Raw genomic sequence first — 25,453 nt, 5'->3', positions numbered from 1 at the left:
CACAACAAGGATGCCCACTTTTACCACTGTTATTCAATACAGCACTGGAAGTTCTAGCCAGAGCAATCAGACATGCATAAGAAATAAAGGGCATCCAAATTAGAAAGGCAGATGTCAAATTTTCCTTGTTTGCAGGTGATATGATCTTGTACTTGGAAAAACCTAAAGACTCCACCAAAAAACTATTAGAACTGATAGACAAATTCATTCAAGTTGCAGATCAACATACAAAAGATCAAAATATCAATGACATTCTTCACAGAAATAGAAAAAAATCCTAAAATTTATATGGAATCACAAGATACCCAGAATAGCCAAAGCTATACCAAGAAAAAAAAATGAAATTGGAGGAATCACATTACCTGACTTCAAATTATACTACAAAACTATAGTAACCAAAACAATATGGTACTAGCATAAAAATGGGCACACAATGGAACAGAATAGAGCCCAGAAACAAATCCATACATCTATAGTGAACTCATTTTCAACAAAGGTGCCAAGAACATACATTGGGGAAATGACAGTCTCTTCAATATTCTGGGAAAACTAGATATCCATATGCAGAAGAATGAAACTAGACCCTGTCTCTCACCATACACAAAAATCAAATCAAAATGGATTATTAAAGACTTAAATCTAAGACCTCAAACTGTAAAACTACTGGCACAGCAAAGGAAATAACAAAATAAAGAGACAACCCACCGAATGGGAGAAAAGATTTGCAAACTACTCATCCGACAAGAGATTAATAACCATAATATAAAAAATCAAAAATGGGAAAAATATCCGAATAGACATTTCTCAATAGAAGACATACAAATGGCAAACAGGCATATGAAAAGGTGTGTAACATCATTGATCATCAGAGAAATGCAAATCAAAACTACAATGCAATATCACCTCTCCCCAGTTAAAATGGCTTTTATCCAAAAGACATGTGATTACAAATGCTGGTGAGGATGTAGAAAAAAGGGAAACCTCATCCACTGTTGGCAGGAATGTAAAATAGTATAACCACTAAGGAGAACAGTTCGGAGGTTCCTCAGAAAGCTAAAAATAGAGCTATCATATGATCCAGCAATGGCACTGCTGGGTATACACCCAAAAGAAAGGAAATCAGTATGTCAAAGGAATATCTGCACTCTCATATTTGTTGCAGCATTATTCACAATGGCCAAGATTTGGAAGCAACATAAGTGTCCATCAACAGATGAATGAATAAAGAAAAGTGATACATATACAAAACATAGTATTATTCAGCCATAAAAAAGAAGGAGATCCTGTCACTTGCAACAACATGGACGGAATTTGAGGTCATTGTGTTAAGTGAACTAAACCAGGCACAGAAAGACAAACTTTGCATATTATCACTTATTTGTGTGAGCTAATAATTAAAACGAACTTATGGAGATAGTAGAAGAATTCTTACCAGAGGCTCGGAAGGGTAGTCATGGGGATGGGGGGAAGTGGGGATGGTTAATGGGTCCAAAAAAATAGAAAGAATGAATAAGACCTAGTATTTGATAGCAGAACAGGGTGACTAGAGTCAATAATAATTTAATTGTACATTTTAAAAGCAAAAATACTATAATTGGATTGTTTGTAATCCAAAGGACAAATACTCCAGGTGATGGATAACCCATTTACCCTGATGTGATTACTACACATTGCATGTCTGTATCAAAATATCTCATGTACCCCATAAATGTATACACCTACTATGTACCCACAATCATTAAAAAAATTTTTTAAAAGAAGGTAAAGGAAAAAGGGGATTGAGGAAGAAGAGTAGTCAACAGTGCCAAATGCTAAGATGACAAGAAGACAAGCAAGGACACTGTCCATTTGATGGAGAATAAGAGAGCCAATCACTAGATTTAGAGTAGCTTCTGCAAGATAAGTCCAGGTTTTAGTGGTCTGAGGAATGATAAGCAAAGGAATGTAGGTAATAAATATAAAAAACTCTGTCAAGAAGTTTAGCTATGAAAGGAGATGAGATAGAGTCAAAGCTGAGAGAGACGCAGAATTTTTAAGGGGAAGCTTTAGGATTTTTTTCAATTCTGGTATAAAGAAGTCAATTACTATCTTTTCATAATATCTCTTATTTTGTCATTATAATACTTCAAAAGTATATTTAATAATTCACAACTACTATGTTAATTACTGAAATTAGTTAAAACCAAAAACAATTGAAACCTTATTCCTGCAGACTTGGGCAAGCGTAGAAAGAAAGTAGATAATTTAATAAGAACACACAGAAGATGGCCGAATAGGAACAGCTCTGGTCTACAGCTCCCAGCGTGAGTGACGCAGAAGACGGGTGACATCTGCATTTCCATCTGAGGTACCGGGTTCATCTCACTAGGGAGTGCCAGACAGTGGGTGCAGGTCAGTGGGTGCGTGCACCGTGCGGTGCGTGAGCCGAAGCAGGGCGAGGCATTGCCTCACTTGGGAAGCGCAGGGGGTCAGGGAGTTCCCTTTCTGAGTCAAAGAAAGGGGTGACGGACGCACCTGGAAAATCGGGTCACTCCCACCCGAATACTGCGCTTTTCCGACGGGCTTAAAAAACGGCGCACCACGAGATTATATCCTGCACCTGGCTCGGAGGGTCCTACGCCCACGGAGTCTCGCTGATTGCTAGCACAGCAGTCTGAGATCAAACTGCAAGGTGGCAGCGAGGCTGGGGGAGGGGCGCCCGCCATTGCCCAGGCTTGATTAGGTAAACAAAGCAGCCTGGAAGCTCCAACTGGGTGGAATCCACCACAGCTCAAGGAGGCCTGCCTGCCTCTGTAAGCTCCACCTCTGGGGGAAGGGCACAGACAAACAAAAAGACAGCAGTAACCTCTGCAGACTTAAATGTCCCTGTCTGACAGCTTTGAAGAGAGCAGTGGTTCTCCCAGCACGCAGCTGGAGATCTGAGAATGGGCAGACTGCCTCCTCAAGTGGGTCCCTGACCCCTGACCCCCGAGGAGCCTAACTGGGAGGCACCCCCCAGCAGGGGCACACTGACACCTCACATGGCAGGGTATTCCAACAGACCTGCAGCTGAGGGTCCTCTCTATTAGAAGGAAAACTAACAGAAAGGACACTCACACCAAAAACCCATCTGTACATCACCATCATCAAATATCAAAAGTAGATAAAACCACAAAGATGGGGAAAAAACAGAACAGAAAAACTGGAAACTCTAAAAAGCAGAGTGCCTCTCCTCCTCCAAAGGAACACAGTTCCTCATCAGCAATGGAACAAAGCTGGATGGAGAATGACTTTGACAAGCTGAGAGAAGAAGGCTTCAGACGATCAAATTACTCTGAGCTATGGGAGGGCATTCAAACCAAAGGCAAAGAAGTTGAAAACTTTGAAAAAAATTTAGAAGAATGTATAACTAGAATAACCAATACAGAGAAGTGCTTAAAGGAGCTGATGGAGCTGAAAACCAAGGCTCCAGAACTACGTGAAGAATGCAGAAGCCTCAGGAGCTGATGCGATCAACTGGAAGAAAGGGTATCAGCAATGGAAGATGAAATGAATGAAATGAAGCGAGAAGGGAAGTTTAGAGAAAAAAGAATAAAAAGAAATGAGCAAAGCCTCCAAGAAATATGGGACTATGTGAAAAGACCAAATCTACGTCTGATTGGTGTACCTGAAAGTGACGGGGAGAATGGAACCAAGTTGGAAAACACTCTGCAGGATATTATCCAGGAGAACTTCCCCAATCTAGCAAGGCAGGCCAACGTTCAGATTCAGGAAATACAGAGAACGCCACAAAGATACTCCTCGAGAAGAGCAACTCCAAGACACGTAATTGTCAGATTCACCAAAGTTGAAATGAAGGAAAAAATGTTAAGGGCAGCCAGAGAGAAAGGTCGGGTTACCTTCAAAGGGAAGCCCATCAGACTAACAGCAGATTCTCTCGGCAGAAACCCTACAAGCCAGAAGAGAGTGGGGGCCAATATTCAACATTCTTGAAGGAAAGAATTTTCAACCCAGAATTTCATATCCAGCCAAACTAAGCTTCATAAGTGAAGGAGAAATAAAATACTTTACAGACAAGCAAATGCTGAGAGATTTTGTCACCACCAGGCCTGCCCTAAAAGAGCTCCTGAAGGAAGCACTAAACATGGAAAGGAACAACCGGTACCAGCCGCTGCAAAATCATGCCAAAATGTAAAGACCTTCGAGACTAGGAAGAAACTGCATCAACTAACCAGCAAAATAACCAGCTAACATCATAATGACAGGATCAAATTCACACATAACAATATTAACTTTAAATGTAAATGGACTAAATTCTCCAATTAAAAGACACAGACTGGAAAATTCGATAAAGAGTCAAGACCCATCAGTGTGCTGTATTCAGGAAACCCATCTCACGTGCAGAGACACACATAGGCTCAAAATAAAAGGATGGAGGAAGATCTACCAAGCAAATGGAAAACAAAAAAAGGCAGGGGTTGCAATCCTAGTCTCTGATAAAACAGACTTTAAACCAACCAAGATCAAAAGAGACAAAGAAGGCCATTACATAATGGTAAAGGGATCAATTCAACAAGAAGAGCTAACTATCCTAAATATATATGCACCCAATACAGGAGCACCAAGATTCATAAAGCAAGTCCTGAGTGACCTACAAAGAGACTTAGATTCCCACACATTAATAATGGGAGACTTTAACACCCCACTGTCAACATTAGACAGATCAATGAGACAGAAAGTCAACAAGGATACCCAGGAATTGAACTCAGCTCTGCACCAAGCGGACCTAATAGACATCTACAGAACTCTCCACCCCAAATCAACAGAATACACATTTTTTTCAGCACCACACCAAACCTATTCCAAAATTGACCACATACTGGGAAGTAAAGCTCTCCTCAGCAAATGTAAAAGAACAGAAATTATAACAAACTATCTCTCAGACCACAGTGCAATCAAACTAGAACTCAGGATTAAGAATCTCACTCAAAACCGCTCAACTACATGGAAACTGAACAACCTGCTCCTGAATGACTACTGGGTACATAACGAAATGAAGGCAGAAATAAAGATGTTCTTTGAAACCAATGAGAACAAAGACACAACATACCAGAATCTCTGGGATGCATTCAAAGCAGTGTGTAGAGGGAAATTTATAGCACTAAATGCCCACAAGAGAAAGCAGGAAAGATCCAAAATTGACACCCTAACTTCACAATTAAAAGAACTAGAAAAGCAAGAGCAAACACATTCAAAAGCTAGCAGAAGGCAAGAAACAACTAAAATCAGAGCAGAACTGAAGGAAATAGAGACACAAAAAACCCTTCAAAAAATTAATGAATCCAGGAGCTGGTTTTTTGAAAGGATCAACAAAATTGATAGACCGCTAGCAAGACTAATAAAGAAAAAAAGAGAGAAGAATCAAATAGACGCAATAAAAAATGATAAAGGGGATATCACCACCGATCCCACAGAAATACAAACTACCATCAGAGAATACTACAAACACCTCTATGCAAATAAACTAGAAAATCTAGAAGAAATAGATAAATTCCTCGACACATACACTCTCCCAAGACTAAACCAGGAAGAAGTTGAATCTCTGAATAGACCAATAACAGGAGCTGAAATTGTGGGAATAATCAATAGCTTACCAACCAAAAAGAGTCCAGGACCAGATGGATTCACAGCCGAATTCTACCAGAGGTACAAGGAGGAACTGGTACCATTCCTTCTGAAACTATTCCAATCAATAGAAAAAGAGGGAATCCTCCCTAACTCATTTTATGAGGCCAGCATCATTCTGATACCAAAGCCAGGCAGAGACACAACCAAAAAAGAGAATTTTAGACCAATATCCTTGATGAACATTGATGCAAAAATCCTCAATAAAATACTGGGAAAACGAATCCAGCAGCACATCAAAAAGCTTATCCATCATGATCAAGTGGGTTTCATTCCTGGGATGCAAGGCTGGTTCAATATATGCAAATCAATAAATGTAATCCAGCATATAAACAGAGCCAAAGACAAAACCACATGATTATCTCAATAGATGCAGAAAAAGCCTTTGACAAAATTCAACAACCCTTCATGCTAAAAACTCTCAATAAATTAGGTATTGATGGGACATATTTCAAAATAATAAGAGCTATCTATGACAAACCCACAGCCAATATCATACTGAATGGGCAAAAACTGGAAGCATTCCCTTTGAAAACTGGCACAAGACAGGGATGCCCTCTCTCACCACTCCTATTCAACATAGTGTTGGAAGTTCTGGCCAGGGCAATTAGGCAGGAGAAGGAAATAAAAGGTATTCAATTAGGAAAAGAGGACATCAAATTGTCTCTGTTTGCAGATGACATGATTATATATCTAGAAAACCCCATTGTCTCAGCCCAAAATCTCCTTAAGCTGATAAGCAACTTCAGCAAACTCTCAGGATACAAAATCAATGTACAAAAATCACAAGCATTCTTATACACCAACAACAGACAAACAGAGAGCCAAATCATGAGTGAACTCCCATTCACAATTGCTTCACAGAGAATAAAATACCTAGGAATCCAACTTACAAGGGATGTGAAGGACCTCTTCAAGGAGAACTACAAACCACTGCTCAAGGAAATAAAAGAGGATACAAACAAATGGAAGAACATTCCATGCTCATGGGTAGGAAGAATCAATATCATGAAAATGGCCATACTGCCCAAGGTAATTTACAGATTCAATGCCATCCCCATCAAGCTACCAATGACTTTCTTCACAGAATTGGAAAAAACTACTTTAAAGTTCATATGGAACCAAAAAAGAGCCCGCATCGCCAAGTCAATCCTAAGCCAAAAGAACAAAGCTGGAGGCATCACACTACCTGACTTCAAACTATACTACAAGGCTACAGTAACCAAAACAGCATGGTACTGGTACCAAAACAGAGATATAGATCAATGGAACAGAACAGAGCCCTCAGAAATAACACCGCATATCTACAACTATCTGATCTTTGACAAACCTGAGAAAAACAAGCAATGGGGAAAGGATTCCCTATTTAATAAATGGTGCTGGGAAAACTGGCTAGCCATATGTAGAAAGCTGAAACTGGATCCCTTCCTTACACCTTATACAAAAATTAATTCAAGATGGATTAAAGACTTAAACGTTAGACCTAAAACCATAAAAACCCTAGAAGAAAACCTAGGCATTACCATTCAGGACATAGGCATGGGCAAGGACTTCATGTCTAAAACACCAAAAGCAATGGCAACAAAAGACAAAATTGACAAATGGGATCTAATTAAACTAAAGAGCTTCTGCACAGCAAAAGAAACTACCATCAGAGTGAATAGGCAACCTACAAAATGGGAGAAAATTTTCGCAACCTACTCATCTGACAAAGGGCTAATATCCAGAATCTACAATGAACTCAAACAAATTTACAAGAAAAAAGCAAACAACCCCATCAAAAAGTGGGCAAAGGACATGAACAGACACTTCTCAAAAGAAGACATTTATGCAGCCAAAAAACACATGAAAAAATGCTCATCATCACTGGCCATCAGAGAAATGCAAATCAAAACCACAATGAGATACCATCTCACACCAGTTAGAATGGCAATCATTAAAAAGTCAGGAAACAACATGTGCTGGAGAGGATGTGGAGAAATAGGAACACTTTTACACTGTTGGTGGGACTGTAAACTAGTTCAGCCATTGTGGAAGTCAGTGTGGCGATTCATCAGGGATCTAGAACTGGATATACTATTTGACCCAGCCATCCCATTACTGGGTATATACCCAAAGAACTATAAATCATGCTGCTATAAAGACACATGCACACGTATGTTTATTGCGGCATTATTCACAATAGTAAAGACTTGGAACCAACCCAAATGTCCAACAATGATAGACTGGATTAAGAAAATGTGGCACATATACACCATGGAATACTATGCAGCCATAAAAGATGATGAGTTCATGTCCTTTGTAGGGACATGGATGAAATTGGAAATCATCATTCTCAGTAAACTATGGCAAGAACAAAAAACCAAACACTGCATATTCTCACTCATAGGTGGGAATTGAACAATGAGATCACATGGACACAGGAAGGGGAATATCACACTCTGGGGACTGTTGTGGGGTGGGGGGAGGGGGGAGGGATAGCATTGGGAGATATACCTAATGCTAGATGACGAGTTAGTAGGTGCAGCGCACCAGCATGGCACATGTATACATATGTAACCAACCTGCACAATGTGCACATGTACCCTAAAACTTAAAGTATAATAAAAAATAAAAAATAAAATTAAAAAAAAAGAACACACAGAGCAGCATTTGCTCATAATTGTATGAATGAGGTTAACTTTTTATTTGGCACTTTAAACACAGGACTGAAATATTTATGGTGTTTGAGACTCAGCTGAGATTCTGCACTAATCTCCATAATTGAAATTTAACAAATCACCCACTGGTCATGCTTAGAACTATTTCTTATTTCCCTCTCATTTGCATTTCTTTCTTTCCATCATTTTCTCCCTTTACTTCTACTGCCATTTCTTTATCTTTTATTTATTCATGTGGGAAAGTTGTTCATTGCTGGTACCTCAAATTCTATTCAGTTAAACATTCCTGAACATGTATAGCATTAAAGGTAATGTTAGATGCTGTGAGACAGCATTGTACTCATCCTTGTAATTAGTAGCTAAACAAATTAACTGAGTTTCTGGAGAATATCAGACAATGGGACTTAAAAATAAATAATATTTCCTTCATTAAATAAACTAAATTTTTTGGCATTTGCCATATTGAGTATCTACTATATGCTGAACTCTGTGTAGATAGCGAAGATTAAAAACTAAGTAAGGTATAACCCCTGCCCTCCAGCAATGTGCTTCTCATTGCATTGATATGCAGAGTAAAGAAAAGATAAAGGGAAATGGGGCAATAGTAGAGGTGAAAATAGGACTCTCAGAAGCTACCAAGAGAAATGTAAACCTAGTTTGAATTTCCTAATAATAGAAAAAAGTCCCTTCCTATGTGTTTCTTTATAGTAAAAAAGAAAAATAAAATCCTTCAAACCATGAGTTTTTACTTACCAACCTGCCATATAATCTTATATTCCTAATTAATTTACCCTGTTCTTCAATATCTGTCAACCAATTCCTAAGAAAACAAAATGTATGGTAACTTGTGGGGGATGTGGGGGGAATGAAAACTACAAAATCAAAGACTTCAAGAAAAGTAGTTGTCCATTTTCGCTTGTTTGGGATGCCAAGACCTTTAGTGCATAACTTTATTATTATAACATTGTCATTATTTCTAAATTATTCAGTGTAAAGCCTACAGAGTACACTGAGTACCTCAGTCAGATTTATTAGATAGATAGATAGATGGATAGATAGATAGATGGATAGATAGATAGATGATAGATAGATAGATCTATCATAGATCTCAGCATTTATTAGATAGAAGATTAGATAGATAGATAGATAGATAGATAGATAGATAGATAGATGATAGATAGATAGATGATAGACTCTATGGTATAGGGTAGAAATTCTAAAGATATGAATTTAAGATGTGGACTGTGAATTAAGACCAACACCAATAAAAAAAAAATTAGTTCACAATGCAAGGCAACATAATTAAATGGTAACTTGTATAGTACAGATCCTAAATCAGGAATGGCAAAGTTCCCGCTCAAATGCCACCATCTGGCCTTGCCTCATCCATGCAGACATCCACAGCTAGTTCCAGCTCTTATTCCCACCAGGTTCAGAAGTGGCCTCCAAAACTCTGGCAGAATCCCCCAGGGCAGTCATTTCCAACTGATTTCAGCTGGTACTCAAGAGGACATCAATTTGGCATCCTAACTGTAAGAGTTTATTTTAAAAATGAGTAAGTTATCCTAGAATGGATGGCAATTCCAGTCCTCCTATCTGTGACTACAGGCAGGTGTGCCAAGAGCAGAGGGTAAGCATTGGGGCTGAGCCACCAGCACTGGCTAGGAACAGGACAGGAAGCAGGAACTGGGAAAGCCATCAACCTGCTAGAATTAAGACTTAAGGAAATTAATGCACACAAACAGTCATGGAGTCCCTGCTTCATGCCACACAGAAGTCTCGATTTTGCTCTTAAGAAGTTGTGGAGGGAGAAAAAAATAGAAGTTTTAGAACTTGTGCAAGGCACTTCATCTCCCTGGGTCTTAGTATAATTGGGGAGCTGTGTTCATTTCCTAAGACTGCTACAACAAAGTACCACAAAGTGGGTGGCTTAAAACATCAGAAATTTATTGTGTCACAGTTCTGAAGGCTGGGTCTGAATCAAGATGTCTGTAGTGCCATGTTTCTTCTGAAGCCTGTAGGGAAACCCTTCTTTTCCTCTTCCTAGCTTTTGGCGGCTTGGAGGCAACCTTAGGCATTCCTTGGCTTGCAGCTGCATAACTCCAACCTCTGCCTTCATCATCACATGGTACTCTCCCTGTATGCCTCTGTCTCCAGATGGCCATCTTCTTATAATCTTATAAGGACAGCAGCCATATTGGATTAGGGGCTCACTCTACTCCAGTATGACCTCATATTAACTAATTACATGTGCAATGACCTTATTTTCAAATAAGGTCACATTCCAAGGTACTAAGGGGTTAGGACTTCAACATACTTTTTTGGAGATGACACAATTCAACCCATAACACAAGCTAAATTTACAAACCTTTCAACCTCTACCATTTTCAACACTCAATGCCAAAAAAAAAAAATAGTAATGGATAAGAAACCATTTTAAGAAGTGTCAGCCACTAATTAGCATCAGCTTCTACTAACCAACTTCAGGGACCACTACCTTCTGATTCAGGGATGCTCCATTTGGTTCTTCTTAATATTGAGCCAAACTCTACCCACTTGGAATGATTCTGTGACTTGAGCTTGCTCATAGCAGTCTTTCGGATATTTGAAGACAAGCGTTAGAGTCTGGGTTGTCTCTTCCACCAGCTGAGCCTCTGCATATCCTTTAATCTTTCATCCTGACACCATTACGGCTGCTCTGCTCCATGTGGACTCCAGTTGGTCTACTTTCCTAAATCGTGACATTAGTAACTGGACATAATACCCTGAAACATGCAGAACTAATACCCTCCTTCATGTGAAAACGGGAAGCATTTGCTCTCTTGTCACTGACTCATACTTTTCTTAACCATCAAGTCTTTCTAATGGGTGCTGCAATTTAATTTCTCTCTCATCCTGAACTCACGCAGTTGTCTGACCTTTTAGATAATTGGAATAACATAAAAGGGAATAAAAGCCAACTACCAATCAGAGTGGAGAATCATCCAAAGTTCTTTCATCACCCCTTTACCCTAGGGATATGACCTAGCAGTAGATGGGCAGAAGACAGAAAGCTTTGGCCCACAACTTCCATGAAACAAACAGAAAACTTAAGGGAAAAAGGGAGACCTGGGACTTGCTGATTTTGAAACATAGTAACTGACAGGAAAAGTGGAAAACGTGGGAATTTCAGAATGGAGAAAGAGATAAAGTAGGGGATTTCTGTAGGGAAGAAGAGGGAGATAGCCTAAACAAAGCAGTGAGAATCCACCCACAAGTTTCTCAGCTAGCATAGGACACTGTCAAAGTCTGGGCAGTGAGGCCTCATGTTCCTATACAGGCTGACAGGACAACGTAACTAGATCAGGGCGTACAATATTCCTATATCTGAATCTCTATAATTTTGATTTATCACCAATGATTTTGAATAAATTGTTCCCTTCTTCATGGTCCCATTTGTGAATTCACTGTAGTAGAAATGATTGCATAGGCAGTAGTAGGAAGGAGAAGAGAATCCATCAACCCCCAAGCCAAGTACCATCTCTGGCCCATTGTAATTATTAGAGATAACATCAGTACAGGCTACAGGGCATCAGAGACCCACCCTTTGGCAGCAGCTCAGCTAGTGAATAATAGAATTCCCTTCCTTCCTACCCAAAGTTACACATACACAGCTAACACCTAAACTGTATCCACCGATGTATGCACACATATAGTTATAACCATGATTTATTAAGCACCTAATATGTACTAGATATTGCAAACCCTGCCCAAGATCATGCTCTTGGTGAAGGTGTTGGGGTTACTGAGGAAATGTAATAAATCCTTCATTCCCATCTGGTATACAAAAGCCAACAAATGAAGGAACAAAAATATTCACTCTATTACTGATAAAGGCTAAATGGGGGGACACAACCTGATGTGAGTACCCAATGGATCTTCCCACTATAGCCCATTCTTGGCCAGAATTCCTCAACCTTTGCAGGCAGCTCTGGGCCTAGGCAAGACCTAGGTCAGCACAGGGGAACTGAGGATGATGTCAAGGTGGAACCCAAGAGGGAAATGAGCTCACCATTGCCATTTAATTCTTCCTAACTCAACAGTGCAGAAAAGCACTCTGTCTCCTTTGGGATGGAGCAAGTGAAGGGAGAGACTCTAAGAAAATTTAAGGAAAAATTCCACCTCATATACACCAGGGAAGAAAACTCTCTCCCCTCTAAGAAGAGGCAGATCGAAGACTCGAGGCCAGGCCTGCCTGGCACCAAAGCCCATGCTCTTACCCATCACAGTATCCATAGATGAATGTGTCTAGTGCACTGTTGGCAGGCAGGGCTACAAGGAGTCAATTTTGCTGGAAGATTTTGGATCAATAACAGAGAGAGACAGAAAGAGAGAGAGGGAGATTGAGATTGAGATTGTGTCAGAAAGAAGAGAGATTAGGAGGATAGTATAGTATCTGTACCCCATGGCATATGGTCCAGCCCCCTGATCTTAGGTCTGAGAGAGAGAGAGAGAATAGTGGGGAGGGGGGTGGGCAGAAATTAAAAGAACAGTTGTCATTTAAAAACTCTGTAAGCACTGAGCCACAACCAGCCCTACTAAGAATACAAAAAGATAAAGTATATCACAGAGACAGGGAGAGAACAACTCATCACTTCATTGTGGAACTCACTGTGGATTGAGAGCAATTAAGCCTCCAGCGAACACAGCTCATCTTTGGCACAGAGATGGAAATGGCAGCACTGAGGGAGTAGTGGGCACCAGGGCTAATGCTCATGTGTTTATAGGCCCTGAAATGGTAGAAAAGATGGCAACACCAAGTGTTGCCAGTTAGAAATGTTAGCTGCATGCACCAGAATTAATTTTAACTTATTTTCTTGTTTATTAATTTTCTACTGTTATATAACAAATTAGCACAAACTTAGTGATTGAAAACAACACACATTTTTATCTCACAGTTTCTCTGAGTCAATAGACTGGCCACATAGCTGGGTTCCTTGTTTAGGGTCTCCTACAGCTATCATCAAGGCATCAGTTGGGGCTGCAGTCTGTTCTGAGGCTTAACGAGAGAAGGATCCACTTTTGTGGGCAGAACTCAGTTCTTTACAGCTGTAGGGGTTTCAGTTTCTCACTGGCTGTCAGCTGGAGGCTGCTGTCAGCTTCTAAAATCTGATCTTAATTTCTTGCCCAAAATTGGCAGCCCACATGGGCAGCTCACTTCTTCAAAGCCAGAAAAGGATGGAGAGACTCCAGCAAGAGGGTAGCTACAATCTAATGCACACTCCGTCACCTTTGCCATGTTCTATTGTCCAGAGGCAAGTCACGGGTCACACACATACTCAAGGGAGGGGATCCACAATGGCCTGATCATCAGCAGGCAGGGGTCATGGGGCCCACCCTAGGGCCTACCCACCACCACAACTGGTTTAAACAAAGTAGATGTTTTCTCACTTGCAGAAGAAATCCAAAGGTAGGTGGTTCAGGGTGGCTCCATAGTCATTAGGGACCCCGGCTCCTTCAAGATCTCCAACCTCCAGTCCTAAGGGTTTGGCCTTCCCACTAAAGGACCAAAAAACTGATAGAGCTTCAGTCAGTCATCCACAGTCCAGGCAGCAGGATGAAGAAAAAGCAAAAAAAAAAAAAAAAAAAAAAGGGCAAGGCACCTACTCCCTTCCTTTTAAGAATACTTCTCACAAGTATCACTAATATCTTTAGCCTATATCCCACTGACCAGAACCTGGTCCAGGACTCTACCTTGCCGCAAAGTCATCTGGGAAATGTAGCTCCTCCTGAGACGAAGGAGGAGGAAGAGAACGGGCTGAATAGGAGGAAGAAAGTAGCAGTCTCTGCTACACTGAACATCAACAAAGTGCGCCAGATAGGAGAGAAAGAACAAAGCAAATCCCAGGGGACAGCTCTTGGGATCTTTTGTGAGAGCACGCAACAGTCCTGGAAGCCCCCAGGAATCACTGGGAAGGACTGTCGGGGGTGCTGGAGGCCCTGCATCATCACTTAGATGGCATGGATGATGCTATTTCCAGGATCCCATTTCATACCCAGGCCAGTGAGGCCTGGAAAACTCATTAAATAATCCAGTGGTTCTCAGATTAAAATAATCATCAGACTCACCTATTTGCTTAACAATTCAGATCCAGAACCTGATTCTAGATATGCTGAATTAGGATTTCTTAAAGTAAGGCCAGAAATTTTTGTCAAACCAAGCTCTTAAGAGAGTCTAATGTATCAAGTTTGGAAACTACCATTATAGATATTTTCAAAAAATAATTACTTCATCTTTTCCCAGTCTCCAAGTGAAGTTTCCTAGACTTGGGATATAAACTTATTTGTTAATCTAAGTATCTGTCCAGTGATTCCAATGACTCTATTCTTATATAAGAGTATATTAACTTAATCATATTAAACAATTGGCATCATGAGGTGATCTAGAAGGGCCCAGCATCACTTAGCTAGAGGGTTTTTCAACCTCAGAACTTTTCATATTTTGGGTCAAATAATTCTTTGTTGTAAGGAGCTGTCTGGTGCATTGTAGGCTGTTTAGCAGCATCCCTGACCTCCATTCCCTAGATGACAACAGCACTACCTCCAATTATGTTAACCAAAAAATGTCCAGACATTGGCAAATGGTTGCTGAAGGCAAAATCACTTCCAGTTGAGAACCCCCAATTGTGAAATGCTATCTTTAGTATTTCACAGAAGCCCAGAAAATTCATGGCAACAGAAGTATTAAATAACACTGGGTGGGAATTAAGAAAATGTACATGAAATCTTATGTTCTGGCTGAGACAATCTGTGCCTCCATTTTCCTGTGTGTATAAAAACTATGTGTTCTATATACTTCTATATAATTTCCAGAGGTTAAGTGAGTGCTCACCTCACATTAATTTTTTTAATTTGTGTATTACTTACCTCTCCACTGAGTGGGGAGGTAAAGGAGGCTGGTAATCAAATTTCTTCAACTTCATTATGTTGCTACCTTGCAACACAATAATCCCTACTCTAAGCTAGCCTCAAATATCCTGTTTCTCATAAATAAGCTTAAATAAGGGAGGTGTGCTATAGACATGCTTTATGCTAAAATAAAAAGAACACATAATAAATAGATGAGAATTTAAACTTTTATTAATAAATCATGATTTTCTATTGAATACATAATAAAGTACAATTAACAATAACATAACATTACAACATTAAAAATTAAAACTTTCAGAATCACCTTGATCAATATATAAAGCTTTAGTTCCTTATTTCAACAGTGTTCTTCTCATATGCAAAACAGCTTCCCAAAATAAGAGATTCGTGAATGAAATTTTATAAAGCTTCCTGTGTACAAAAGAGATTGACTCCACATCAACTGTCCCCTACTGAAAATCCAAACCATACAGGCTTGAAGGACCAGAATTGAGCCACATTCTATTAAAGTTATCAAAGATAAAATCTTAAAGATCTACAAATGGAACATGGAACTACCTTCTACCACCAATTCAATACACTGGGCAAACGTGGTAAATCTTGGCCTCAAGACAACATAAGATAGAATGATTCTTAAATATGTAGCAACAGATATATCAATATTATCCCTATTACAGAGACACATGTATACCAATTTATAACTGTTCTTTGCAGTAAGAAACTCAGAAATCATCTAGGAAATATCTATTTTCCTATGTTACAATTGAAATGAAAATGACAACATATTTTGTAAAATGATGCAATGTGGTATTGTCTTTTGATGAGACATGAAAACACAACTCACTGGCTAGAAATAGTTGTAAAACAAGCCTACTCTCACTGATATATACTTACTTTAAAAGTTACACTTACTTCTTAGTTTTCTGAAGAAAGAAGGATAATGGTCCTCTATTCAAAGTAGTAATAAAAATAATTGCACCTCAAATTACTCCCAGTGTAACATAAGATATTTAATATTAACATAAATATCATTTGCATAGATGATAGAAAAATTCTAATTTCTTAAAAGTGCTATGCCTTACTGGAATTTGAAGACAAAAAAAAAAGTGAGGAATATACTCTTCTGCCTGTCCAACAGAAGCCTCTACCGAGAATGTAAAAGGTTCTGAAACTCTTCCATGAATGAGTCCACTTACTATAAGTGTCTTAAATTTACAATGCGCAAAAAACCAATACACCCAAGAATACATCATGGCACCTTGCCCCATGGTAACCACTTGGCAGACTCAAATAATAACTACCCTCATAGGGAGAAATCTTGCCAAGGGAGAATTTACAACATATTTTTAGAAAGAAATGAGTATTCAATCATTCAATAAAGCAAATCAGAAAAAGTAAGGTTGTGAAAAGAACTCCAGATTATATGCCAGCAGGTTAATAAAATAATTCTTTTTTAAAAAATGACAAAGAAAAATCATAGTTCCAATTTTTTACTTAATGTCTTGAGTCTGCCAGACATGTCAAATGAAATAATTGTATTATGTAAAAATAAAAATAGTTGGTATTATATCGACAGACTACTTATAACTATGTTTAGCATAAATAGAAATTAAAGCTAAATATGTCTTTTTCTAAAAAAAAAAAATTATACCTAGGCTCAAAAGAATAGGAGCAGGGAGAGTTATGCTATCTACAATTCTGAATATTTCCACGTGCAGGATACGGTATTACATATGTAAGTAACATCTCCTAGGTAACAGAAATATATCTGGATTCTACATAAGCAAAACGCTCCTCAGATTATAATATATAATCCAAAATACTAAACCAAAGATACTATTTTTACAATGTTTTGAAAAACAAAGTACAATAGCACAACACAATAAAAGGAAGCATTTCATTGACCAGACATATTTTAATGGGCTTGAATTTCTTTTTTAAAACTATAACTAAATGTAATAAGATGGTGGAACCAAATATAAAAATGTTATTCTGTCCTAGAATTGTTTGGCTACTAGGTTTTCCCAACATTCAGTCTCTGGAAGCATTGGCCAGTCAGAAAGAGAGGTGCGATATGCTGGTGTCTTACTAAGGTTCCCAGTGAGTGGAAAAGAAGGGGGACTATAGTTCATACCAGTAAATGACATTGACAGTATTCTAAATGGAAGAGCTTCAGCATAAGGAATCTTAATGGTAAAATGAGTTTTTTAATATTATTACTCATAGCATGTGAAGAAAATAATTTGTACTATTAATTATTACTACTACATATACTCCTTTTCTCCTTATGCCTGTGGTATTTTAATCACTTTTAGTCCAAGCCCACTGCTTGTAGCAGAGCAAGTTCTCTAAGGGAAGTATGAAGGAAGAAGTGGCCAGGACATGTGCACAGCCCCATGCACCAGGAGGCAGTGCTAGCTAACCCTTTCTGTTCCTTCTCATTGTTGTCCTCTTCATTTTTAATAAACTTACAATAAAAAGAGATGAGTTACAAGGTGACTTTTTTGTTTTTTGTTTTTTGAGACAGAATCTCGCTCTGTCCCCCAGGCTGGAGTGCAGTGGCGTGATCTCAGCTCACTGCAACCTCTGTCTCTCAGGTTCAAGTGATTCTCCTGCCTCAGCCTCCCGAGTAGGTGGGACTACAGGTGCATGCCACCACGCCTGGCTAAATTTTGTATTTTTAGTAGGGACGGGGTTTCACCATATTGGTCAGGCTGGTCTCAAACTCCTAACCTTGTGATTCACCCGCCTCAGCCTCCCAGAGTGCTGGGATTACAGGCATGAGCCACTGCGCCTGGCCTACGAGGTGACCTTTAACTTGAAAACATGGAGTTCTTCACCAAAAAAGTATTCAAATGATAGTTTTTAAACAAGGAAATATGGTCTAAAAAAGATACAACCTGTCTTCCAATGGCCTTTCCATTCTAGTGTTTCCTAATATATTACACTAGAAGTTAACTATAAATTATATACTTTAAAATATAAAGTATTGATTGTCAGTATAAGGTTCCCAGGCCAGGAAAGAGGAGGGGAAAGTCCTTTGCCAAGACCCTCCCCCAATTTCTTTGTAAGATGATTTCACCTTTAAAGAACTCCCAGAGAGCAAAGGGCAAAAATACGTTTACAAGGAGGCCCCAACATTACAAGTGCCTGTTTTAGAACAGATTGTGTCAGAGGTGTAAGAGATCTAGAAACTTTTCCCCACTTAAGAAAAAAAGGGAAGAAAATTAAGTATTTGATACTTAACTGCCCTCTTCATAGACCACTGTCTGGGGATCTATTTTCTATGTACAGGTTTGCCAGCTTTAAAATACTGAATGTCAGTTATTCCTACTTTGGTATCCAAAATATCCATAAGCAATATATGAGCATCCATTCCACTATAATTTCTGAAAATTCACTAAAATAAGAGCATTTTTAAAAATTAACTTTAAAAGATACATTTGCATACCTTATTTTTGATGGATTTATTTTTAAATAGCTAAAAACATAAAGCAAATTCTTTGGAGCCCATGGCATTTACTTTTTCCCCTGTCCACTTGAGTGAAATGCCATAGAGCTAAAGAGAAAAACTAAATCATTTCTTAGATTGAATAAAAGATCATTAATTGTTGGCACATATCTAAATCATTTCAGTATATTTAGAAGGCAAAGAAGAAAGGGAGAAGGAAAGAAAAGAGAGAATGAGGAAAAGAAAAAAGGGGGATTCATCTTTAAAATTTCCATCCAGATAAATTATATTACCCTTCGGAATACAGGGCAATTAAAGATTGAGGTGCTCAGGATTCAGGGATCTTAAAAGTTCACAGCAAGCATCAGATGTCACTGGACAACTGGCAGTCTAATGCTCACACCTCTGAACTAGAAGAGGTTCCACAGGATCCCTGGCCAATGCCAGGGATCTTTAGGTCAGCAGTCATGTCAAGATGCTCTGATTCTCCACAAACCCAGCTTCTTTCCCAAACTGCAGGGAGGTCAGTCTGCAGTGACTTACCTAGTATTTTGTTGTATCCCTGGCTCACAGTGTCTCCCTGGTCTAGGATCTTCGAATCGAAATCCCATGAAGCACATATTGCAGTGCTCTCTGACTCTCACCCCTGAAATAGAGCTGGTGTGGGGCTGAGGATGTGGGAAGGAGACAGCACACCCAGCACCCCCCAGGGCAATTTTCAGTATGCTCCTCAACCTCTGAGATGGTGTGAAAAGCACAGTAAATGTACTGCCCCTCACATTTCTCTACAGAGGAAAAAGAGAGGGAGGGCAATGGCTGGGGGGTGTGATCAGATTTCAAGCAGAAAAAGACCGTGCCACTTAAAAAAAATTCACCACCTAGATTCTGAAAAGAATTTCCAGTTAAGAAGTATCTACTGAGACCACTGGGCATGGGGTGGGTTGGGGTGGGGTGGGCAGTAGGGTTAGGTTGGAGGTGGGAAGGGAACAGATGAAGCTCCTCCTGCTGGCTGTTTTCTCCCATTCCCAGGGAAATCCATCTTTAAGCAAACATGGATGTGTAATAATGCTTAAGAATCTAGGTTCATTTATTTCACAAAATGAGGAGAATACCTATTCTAAAGTAATACCGTTATTCTGGAGAAAACAAACACCTCCAAAAAAATTCTAAAAGATTTTGAGAGGGGAAAATATAGACACACAACTGCATTCATTCTGATCTTCCACACAAAGATCAGGTGAAGAAATCTATGCAGCTATACATACTAGGACCTGTTGTACACCATTCCTGCAACCCCATAGAAAGAAAAAAAAAACTGTTTTTTCAAAATAGAAGCAGTATTCTTCTACGAAAACAAAACAATCACATGTGACTACTGGAAATGTTAGTTTTACACAGAGTCCTTTAAAAATAAATCACAGCCAAAGTTCCAAAAAGTACAGAAGCTTGAAACAGAAAATAAAAATGACTGAAGAGTGATGATGGGAGCCTGAAGCTCCATCCTCACAAGGACGGCAGCCCTGGACATCGCTGCAAAGGTCACAGGAGGACAGCTTCACTTCAGAGTTGTAACTTCTCACCGCCTCTCTCCCTGTTCAAAGAAGCAGACATCAGTTCACACGGTTCCCTTGTTTAGAAACATTGACTTTGCCAAAACATAAGAGCATTTCGATACACTTTTCTGAGTTTTCCATTCTTAACCTAATTTTATTTTTCTTTACAAGAAACAACTGAAATGTCCAAGAGTGGTCCAAAGTACTAACCAAATCCAAGAGAGAAACAATGCGCTCAGTCCAATCTGTCTACCACCAGCAGTTGGCCAGCGTTAAAAGAGAGCAAATAGACTGCAGCTGCACACTGCAATCACAAGCACCACTTTAATCTCTTACTGCATCAGGGAGAATTTTCAGTTAAGGACTGTTTAACCTCCTCAAGAGTTTATTTTAGGATGACATTCTCTATGCACTCAAATCAAATTCTAATCATTAGAACTACTGAAAAGGGGCATTTACCCTGGGCTCTAGTAAAAAAAACACATAAATATGAAGGGAAGACTGCCTATGCAATACCTTGTTTTAAAACACTCAGCATATAGTATCTAAAAGCTAACATGACAAAAACTACTTAAAGTACCTATAACACCACAGTGAACTCACTGTAAAACATAAATGAGTTTTATAATTTTTAAAAAACATATTCTATTTTCAAATTTATTCATGATTTTTCAGAGACTGTTGTCCATATCGTAAATGTGTTTTGAGATTTTTTAAAATGGGTTGGAAGGTTTAGCTTATTCTGATCTTTCCCATATTTTCATTTTAAAATGGCCTCCTCATAAGTAAGTTGTTTTCCATAAAAATTTGCATAGACTGAATTATTTTTGTTTCTTAAATGTTTAAAATGTTCCCCATGCACCCAAGAAATATAAATTGGGGAATTTTGCAACTAAGTAAAGTAATAAAGTTGGACAACTAGTTACTGTCATTGGGTCTCCACAGTGTATTCCATCCCTCCACTAGAAAAAAAGTGCCACACCAGTGTTTCCCAAATGTCCCACAAGAATCTGGGTGAATCCTCTTCCTCAGTGCCAATAGGAGGCAAAAGACAGGAGGAACTGGCTTGTTGACTATGAGGAGAGAACTGGTGCTGCACCTTAGTCTTGAATCCTCTATGAAACACTAACAACAATGGGAACAAGTTCATCTCATTTAAAGTGTAATTATCTACAACTACCTAACACATAAAAATGTTCGTGCTTCTCATGCATTGTGATGATTCTGAGCCACCACAAGTGCTTATTCAAAATAAGACATATTACAATTAGAAACATTAGGCCAGAGATCACATACCAAAAGTCCCTCTGACTGAACATGGATTCATCCTATTAAACTTGGGCCATCTCCAGACCAGCTCTCTATTTTTACGTCCTAAATTTCCATCATTTTATAAAAATAAGAAGTTACCAGTAAAATCAAAGAAGCTCAAGTTATTTTCCAAACAGGCTATATTTTTCTTGATACACTTTTAAAAATCTGTTATCAAGTGTAAGTTTCAGCAAAACACCAGACTCCCTCAATAAAGAAACAGCTAACTCCAGCCGATGCTACTGCATTGCAGATGCTGTTCATGTTCTCTCCTGAAGAAGTCCCATTTTATTTATTATTTGTTACTTATTTATTTACTATTCAGGGGTACATGTACAAGTTTGTTACAAGGGTATATTATGTGATGCTGAGGTTTGGGCTTCTATTGATCCTGTCACCCAAATAATGAACATTGTACCCAATAGAGAGTGTTTCAGCCCTTATTCCCCCTCTCCCTCCCCACTTTTGAAGTTCCCAGTGTCTACTGTTCCCATTTTTATGTCCATGTGTACCCAATGTTCAGCTCCCACTTATAAGTGAGAACATGTGATATTTGGTTTTGTTTCTTCATTAATTCACTTAGAATAATGACCTTCAGCTGCATCCATGTTGCTGCAAAAGACATAATTTAGTTCTTTTTTATGGCTGTATAGTATTCTATGATGTACATCTACCACATTTTATTTATCCAATTCACAGTTGATGGGCACCTAGGTCGATGACCTGTCTTTGCTATTGTGAATTAGTGCTGTGATAAACATATGAGTGCAGGTGTCTTTTTGGTAGAACAATTTATTGTCCTTTGGGTATATATCCAGTAATGGGATTGTGGGGTCAAATGGCAGCTCTACTTTTAGAAGAGCTCTCATTTTTTTTTATTATACTTTAAGTTCTAGGGTACATGTGCACAACGTGCAGGTTTGTTACATATGTATACATGTGCCATGTTGGTGTGCTGCACCCGTTAACTCGTCATTTACATTAGGTATATCTCCTAATGCTATCGCTCCCTCCTCCCCTAACCCCATGACAGGCCCTGGTATGTGATGATCCCCCCTCTGTGTCCAAGTGTTCTCATTGTTCAATTCCCACCTATGAGTCAGAACATGCGGCGTTTGGTTTTTTGTCCTTGCGATAGTTTGCTGAAAATGATGGTTTCCAGCTTCATCCATGTCCCTACAAAGGACATGAACTCATCCTTTTTTATAGCTGCATAGTATTCCATGGTGTATATGTGCCACGTTAAGAACTCCCATTTTAAAGCTGGAAACAGATGGAATGGGTGCTTGGAATAGAAGCAATACCTTGCAAATGAGACATAACTGGACTCTCTATGCCAATTTTTCTTTGTAAAGTTTATAATTGTGAGTTAAAAATCTAAAACATTATGAAAAAATATATCATTTTTAAATTTCATATGCTAAAACCTATCATGTGACCCTTGTAAATTATCAATAGTCTTCACTGAAATGGAATGCTCACTTCCTGCCTCCCCACCTCCTATACTTTCTCCTACCAAATCCTGCCCTCGCCACAGAACCAATCCAATGTGTGGTCACTTCCAATAAATGAATGAATGCCTGGCTTAATTTCTAAAGTATTAAGAACTCCAGAGCATACTTACTTGGCTCATAGTAATCCACTATGGACACTGAAGCATCTTGGGTATTTGAAACTTTAAAGTTTCTCACAGCAGGAATATTAACACAAAACTGGGTTTCATTTACCTTGAGAAATACAAAAGAGTCTTAAGGGGTTGGCACACTGTGTGTTCATGATTAAGTAAAGACATTTCTTTTTTCTCATCATTTTAGGAAACAGAGACTAACACTTAGGGAGGATTTCTACATGTCAGATACTGCAGTAAGTACTTCCTATGAACTATCTTATTTAACTTGTAAAACAATGCTTACAAAAAGGTATTGTTCTTAGTTCCATTTTGCTGAATGGGATACTGAGAATTAGAGTGGTTAAGTAAGCAGCAAGCCTGAGGGTGCATGCACCTAGATCTCCTGTCTCAGATGGTGCACCCCACCCCCAGTTACTACTAATGGCTCACAGCAGCCTCCTTCTCCTGGGAATCACCCTCAGCTCATGCAAGCCATGTCACCCAGTAGGTGAGGTAACTAAGATGGGGCTGTACTCCACAGCCAGTGACTGAGATGGGGTACACAAGGCCAGCCTATCTGTCTCCAAGAGAGATAGATTTGGCCAATTTGGCAAACAACACTCATTAAAGAATCAGAAATTAGTAAATTCCTTCAAACATTCCCTTATTTGCCAATAGTAGTAAATGAAAAGTCAAACTGACGACTCAAAGAGTACTGGACACTCAAATTAAAATAACCATTAACAAGAGCATCAAAGATAGAAGACAAACTCCAAAACCAATTACACAACTAAACTAAAATCTTAAATTTGTTTTTCAAGTTCCAAATCAGGCCAATGGCTTTCGAGCAGTGCTTAATGTAAGATAATTCCTAAAGAGCAAAAGAATCTAGAGACTGTTATTTAACATTATATTGAGACTGAATTAGTTTTAACAGGGCTTTAACCAAAGTGGTTTTGAAGTGCTAAAACAAATGAGACCATTCAAGAACTATCTTTTTAAAAGTATATATTCAGCAATATATTTCTGATTCCTACTTAGCAAAACTGAAATAAGAAACATACAAACCCACCCATGTAATATGAAATCCTTAGAATACTATGAACTCAATATCAATTCAACCTATGAAGCTCATATAGATGCTATAAGAATAAACTTACATACCACCAGTTTTGAGACATACCAAGTAGAGTCTGGAATTCTTCACTTACCTTTCCCTACACACTGTATGCACCTTATTCTTGAATCAGTAGTACTCATTCAGCAATGGAAAGAGTACACGAAGGTTATGTAACAATTCTATGTCAAGATCAAATCTCTGAGAATAGTCTTCCAAGATTTAGCACCTAATTTTTCAAGGTAAGAATATGAACCCCTTTAAGGTTTGTTAAAAGCTTCATGGAAGAATTTTAAAATGTGTAATTAAGACTTTCGTCTTCCAGCCAGGCATGGCGGCTCACACCTGTAATCCCAACACTTTGAGAGGCCAAGACCAGAAGATCACTTGAAGTCAGGAGTTCAAAACCAGCCTGGGCAACAAAGTGAGACCCTGTCTCTACAAAAAATTCTCATGAAATTATCTAGGCATGGTGGCATGCACCTGTGGTCCCAGCTACTCAGGAGCCTGCAGTGGGAGGATCACTTGAGCCCAGGAGTTGGAGGTTGCAGTGAGCTACGATTGCACCACTGCACTCCAGCCTAGGCAACTCCCTGAGGCAGACAGACTCTCAAATTCAGATCTGGGTTGAATTTTTTTAATTATACTATGGAAATTTCTATGTATTTCACATCTGGCATGAAATAAAGATTTAGTTATGAAGACCTTCATCAGGCTCGTCATTAACAGCAACTCTCTAAACTGATTTTATACTTATGTCTTTCTAATGGAGATAAATATATGGTTGCCTTGTTAAACTCATTCAGGGACACAAAAAGTTGAAATAACAATGACTTAAAGAAAACATACTTAAAGTAAGGTAGACACCTGAATACAAAACACAGTGGCTTTGTCAACAGTTACCTTATGTTTTACTACTTACAGAATCTAAATAGAGGTTGAGTTTTCCATGATCGTATTCCACTTTCTTCACTGTCTCGCTCAGAGAAATTGCGTCTGAAGGCACCATAAAGCCACTTAGTAGGTTAACTTCCATAAGAGCCATGCCACTCCTACCTGGGCCCGAAAAGCTAAATCAAAGAGGGAGGATGAATGAAAACTCCTCAGGAAAAACCCATAGCTGTTATCAAATTATCTTCATACAAAAATCAAACCCACCAAATGTTATTCCAAATACTG

General features: G+C 38.9%; 1 protein-coding gene across 1 annotated transcript in view; it reads right to left on the bottom strand.

Annotated features, from left to right (window-relative positions):
- Positions 1–15,421: 15,421 nt before the first annotated feature.
- CD109 (CD109 molecule) overlaps positions 15,422–25,453 on the bottom strand; it is a 135,862-nt gene continuing 125,830 nt past the window's right edge. The window contains exons 31-33 of the mRNA XM_518588.8: positions 25,197–25,344; positions 23,173–23,275; positions 15,422–20,275 (exon numbers count right to left, since the gene is read on the bottom strand). Coding sequence (XP_518588.3) covers positions 20,100–20,275; positions 23,173–23,275; positions 25,197–25,344 — 427 coding nt within the window. The 3' untranslated portion in view covers positions 15,422–20,099. The remainder of the gene's footprint in view (positions 20,276–23,172; positions 23,276–25,196; positions 25,345–25,453) is intronic.

The sequence above is a fragment of the Pan troglodytes genome, chromosome 5 (genome assembly GCF_028858775.2).
Source record: "Pan troglodytes isolate AG18354 chromosome 5, NHGRI_mPanTro3-v2.0_pri, whole genome shotgun sequence".
Lineage (NCBI taxonomy): Eukaryota > Metazoa > Chordata > Mammalia > Primates > Hominidae > Pan > Pan troglodytes.
The sequence above is the reverse complement of the archived record's forward strand: the minus strand, read 5'-3'. Positions and strand labels throughout refer to the sequence as shown.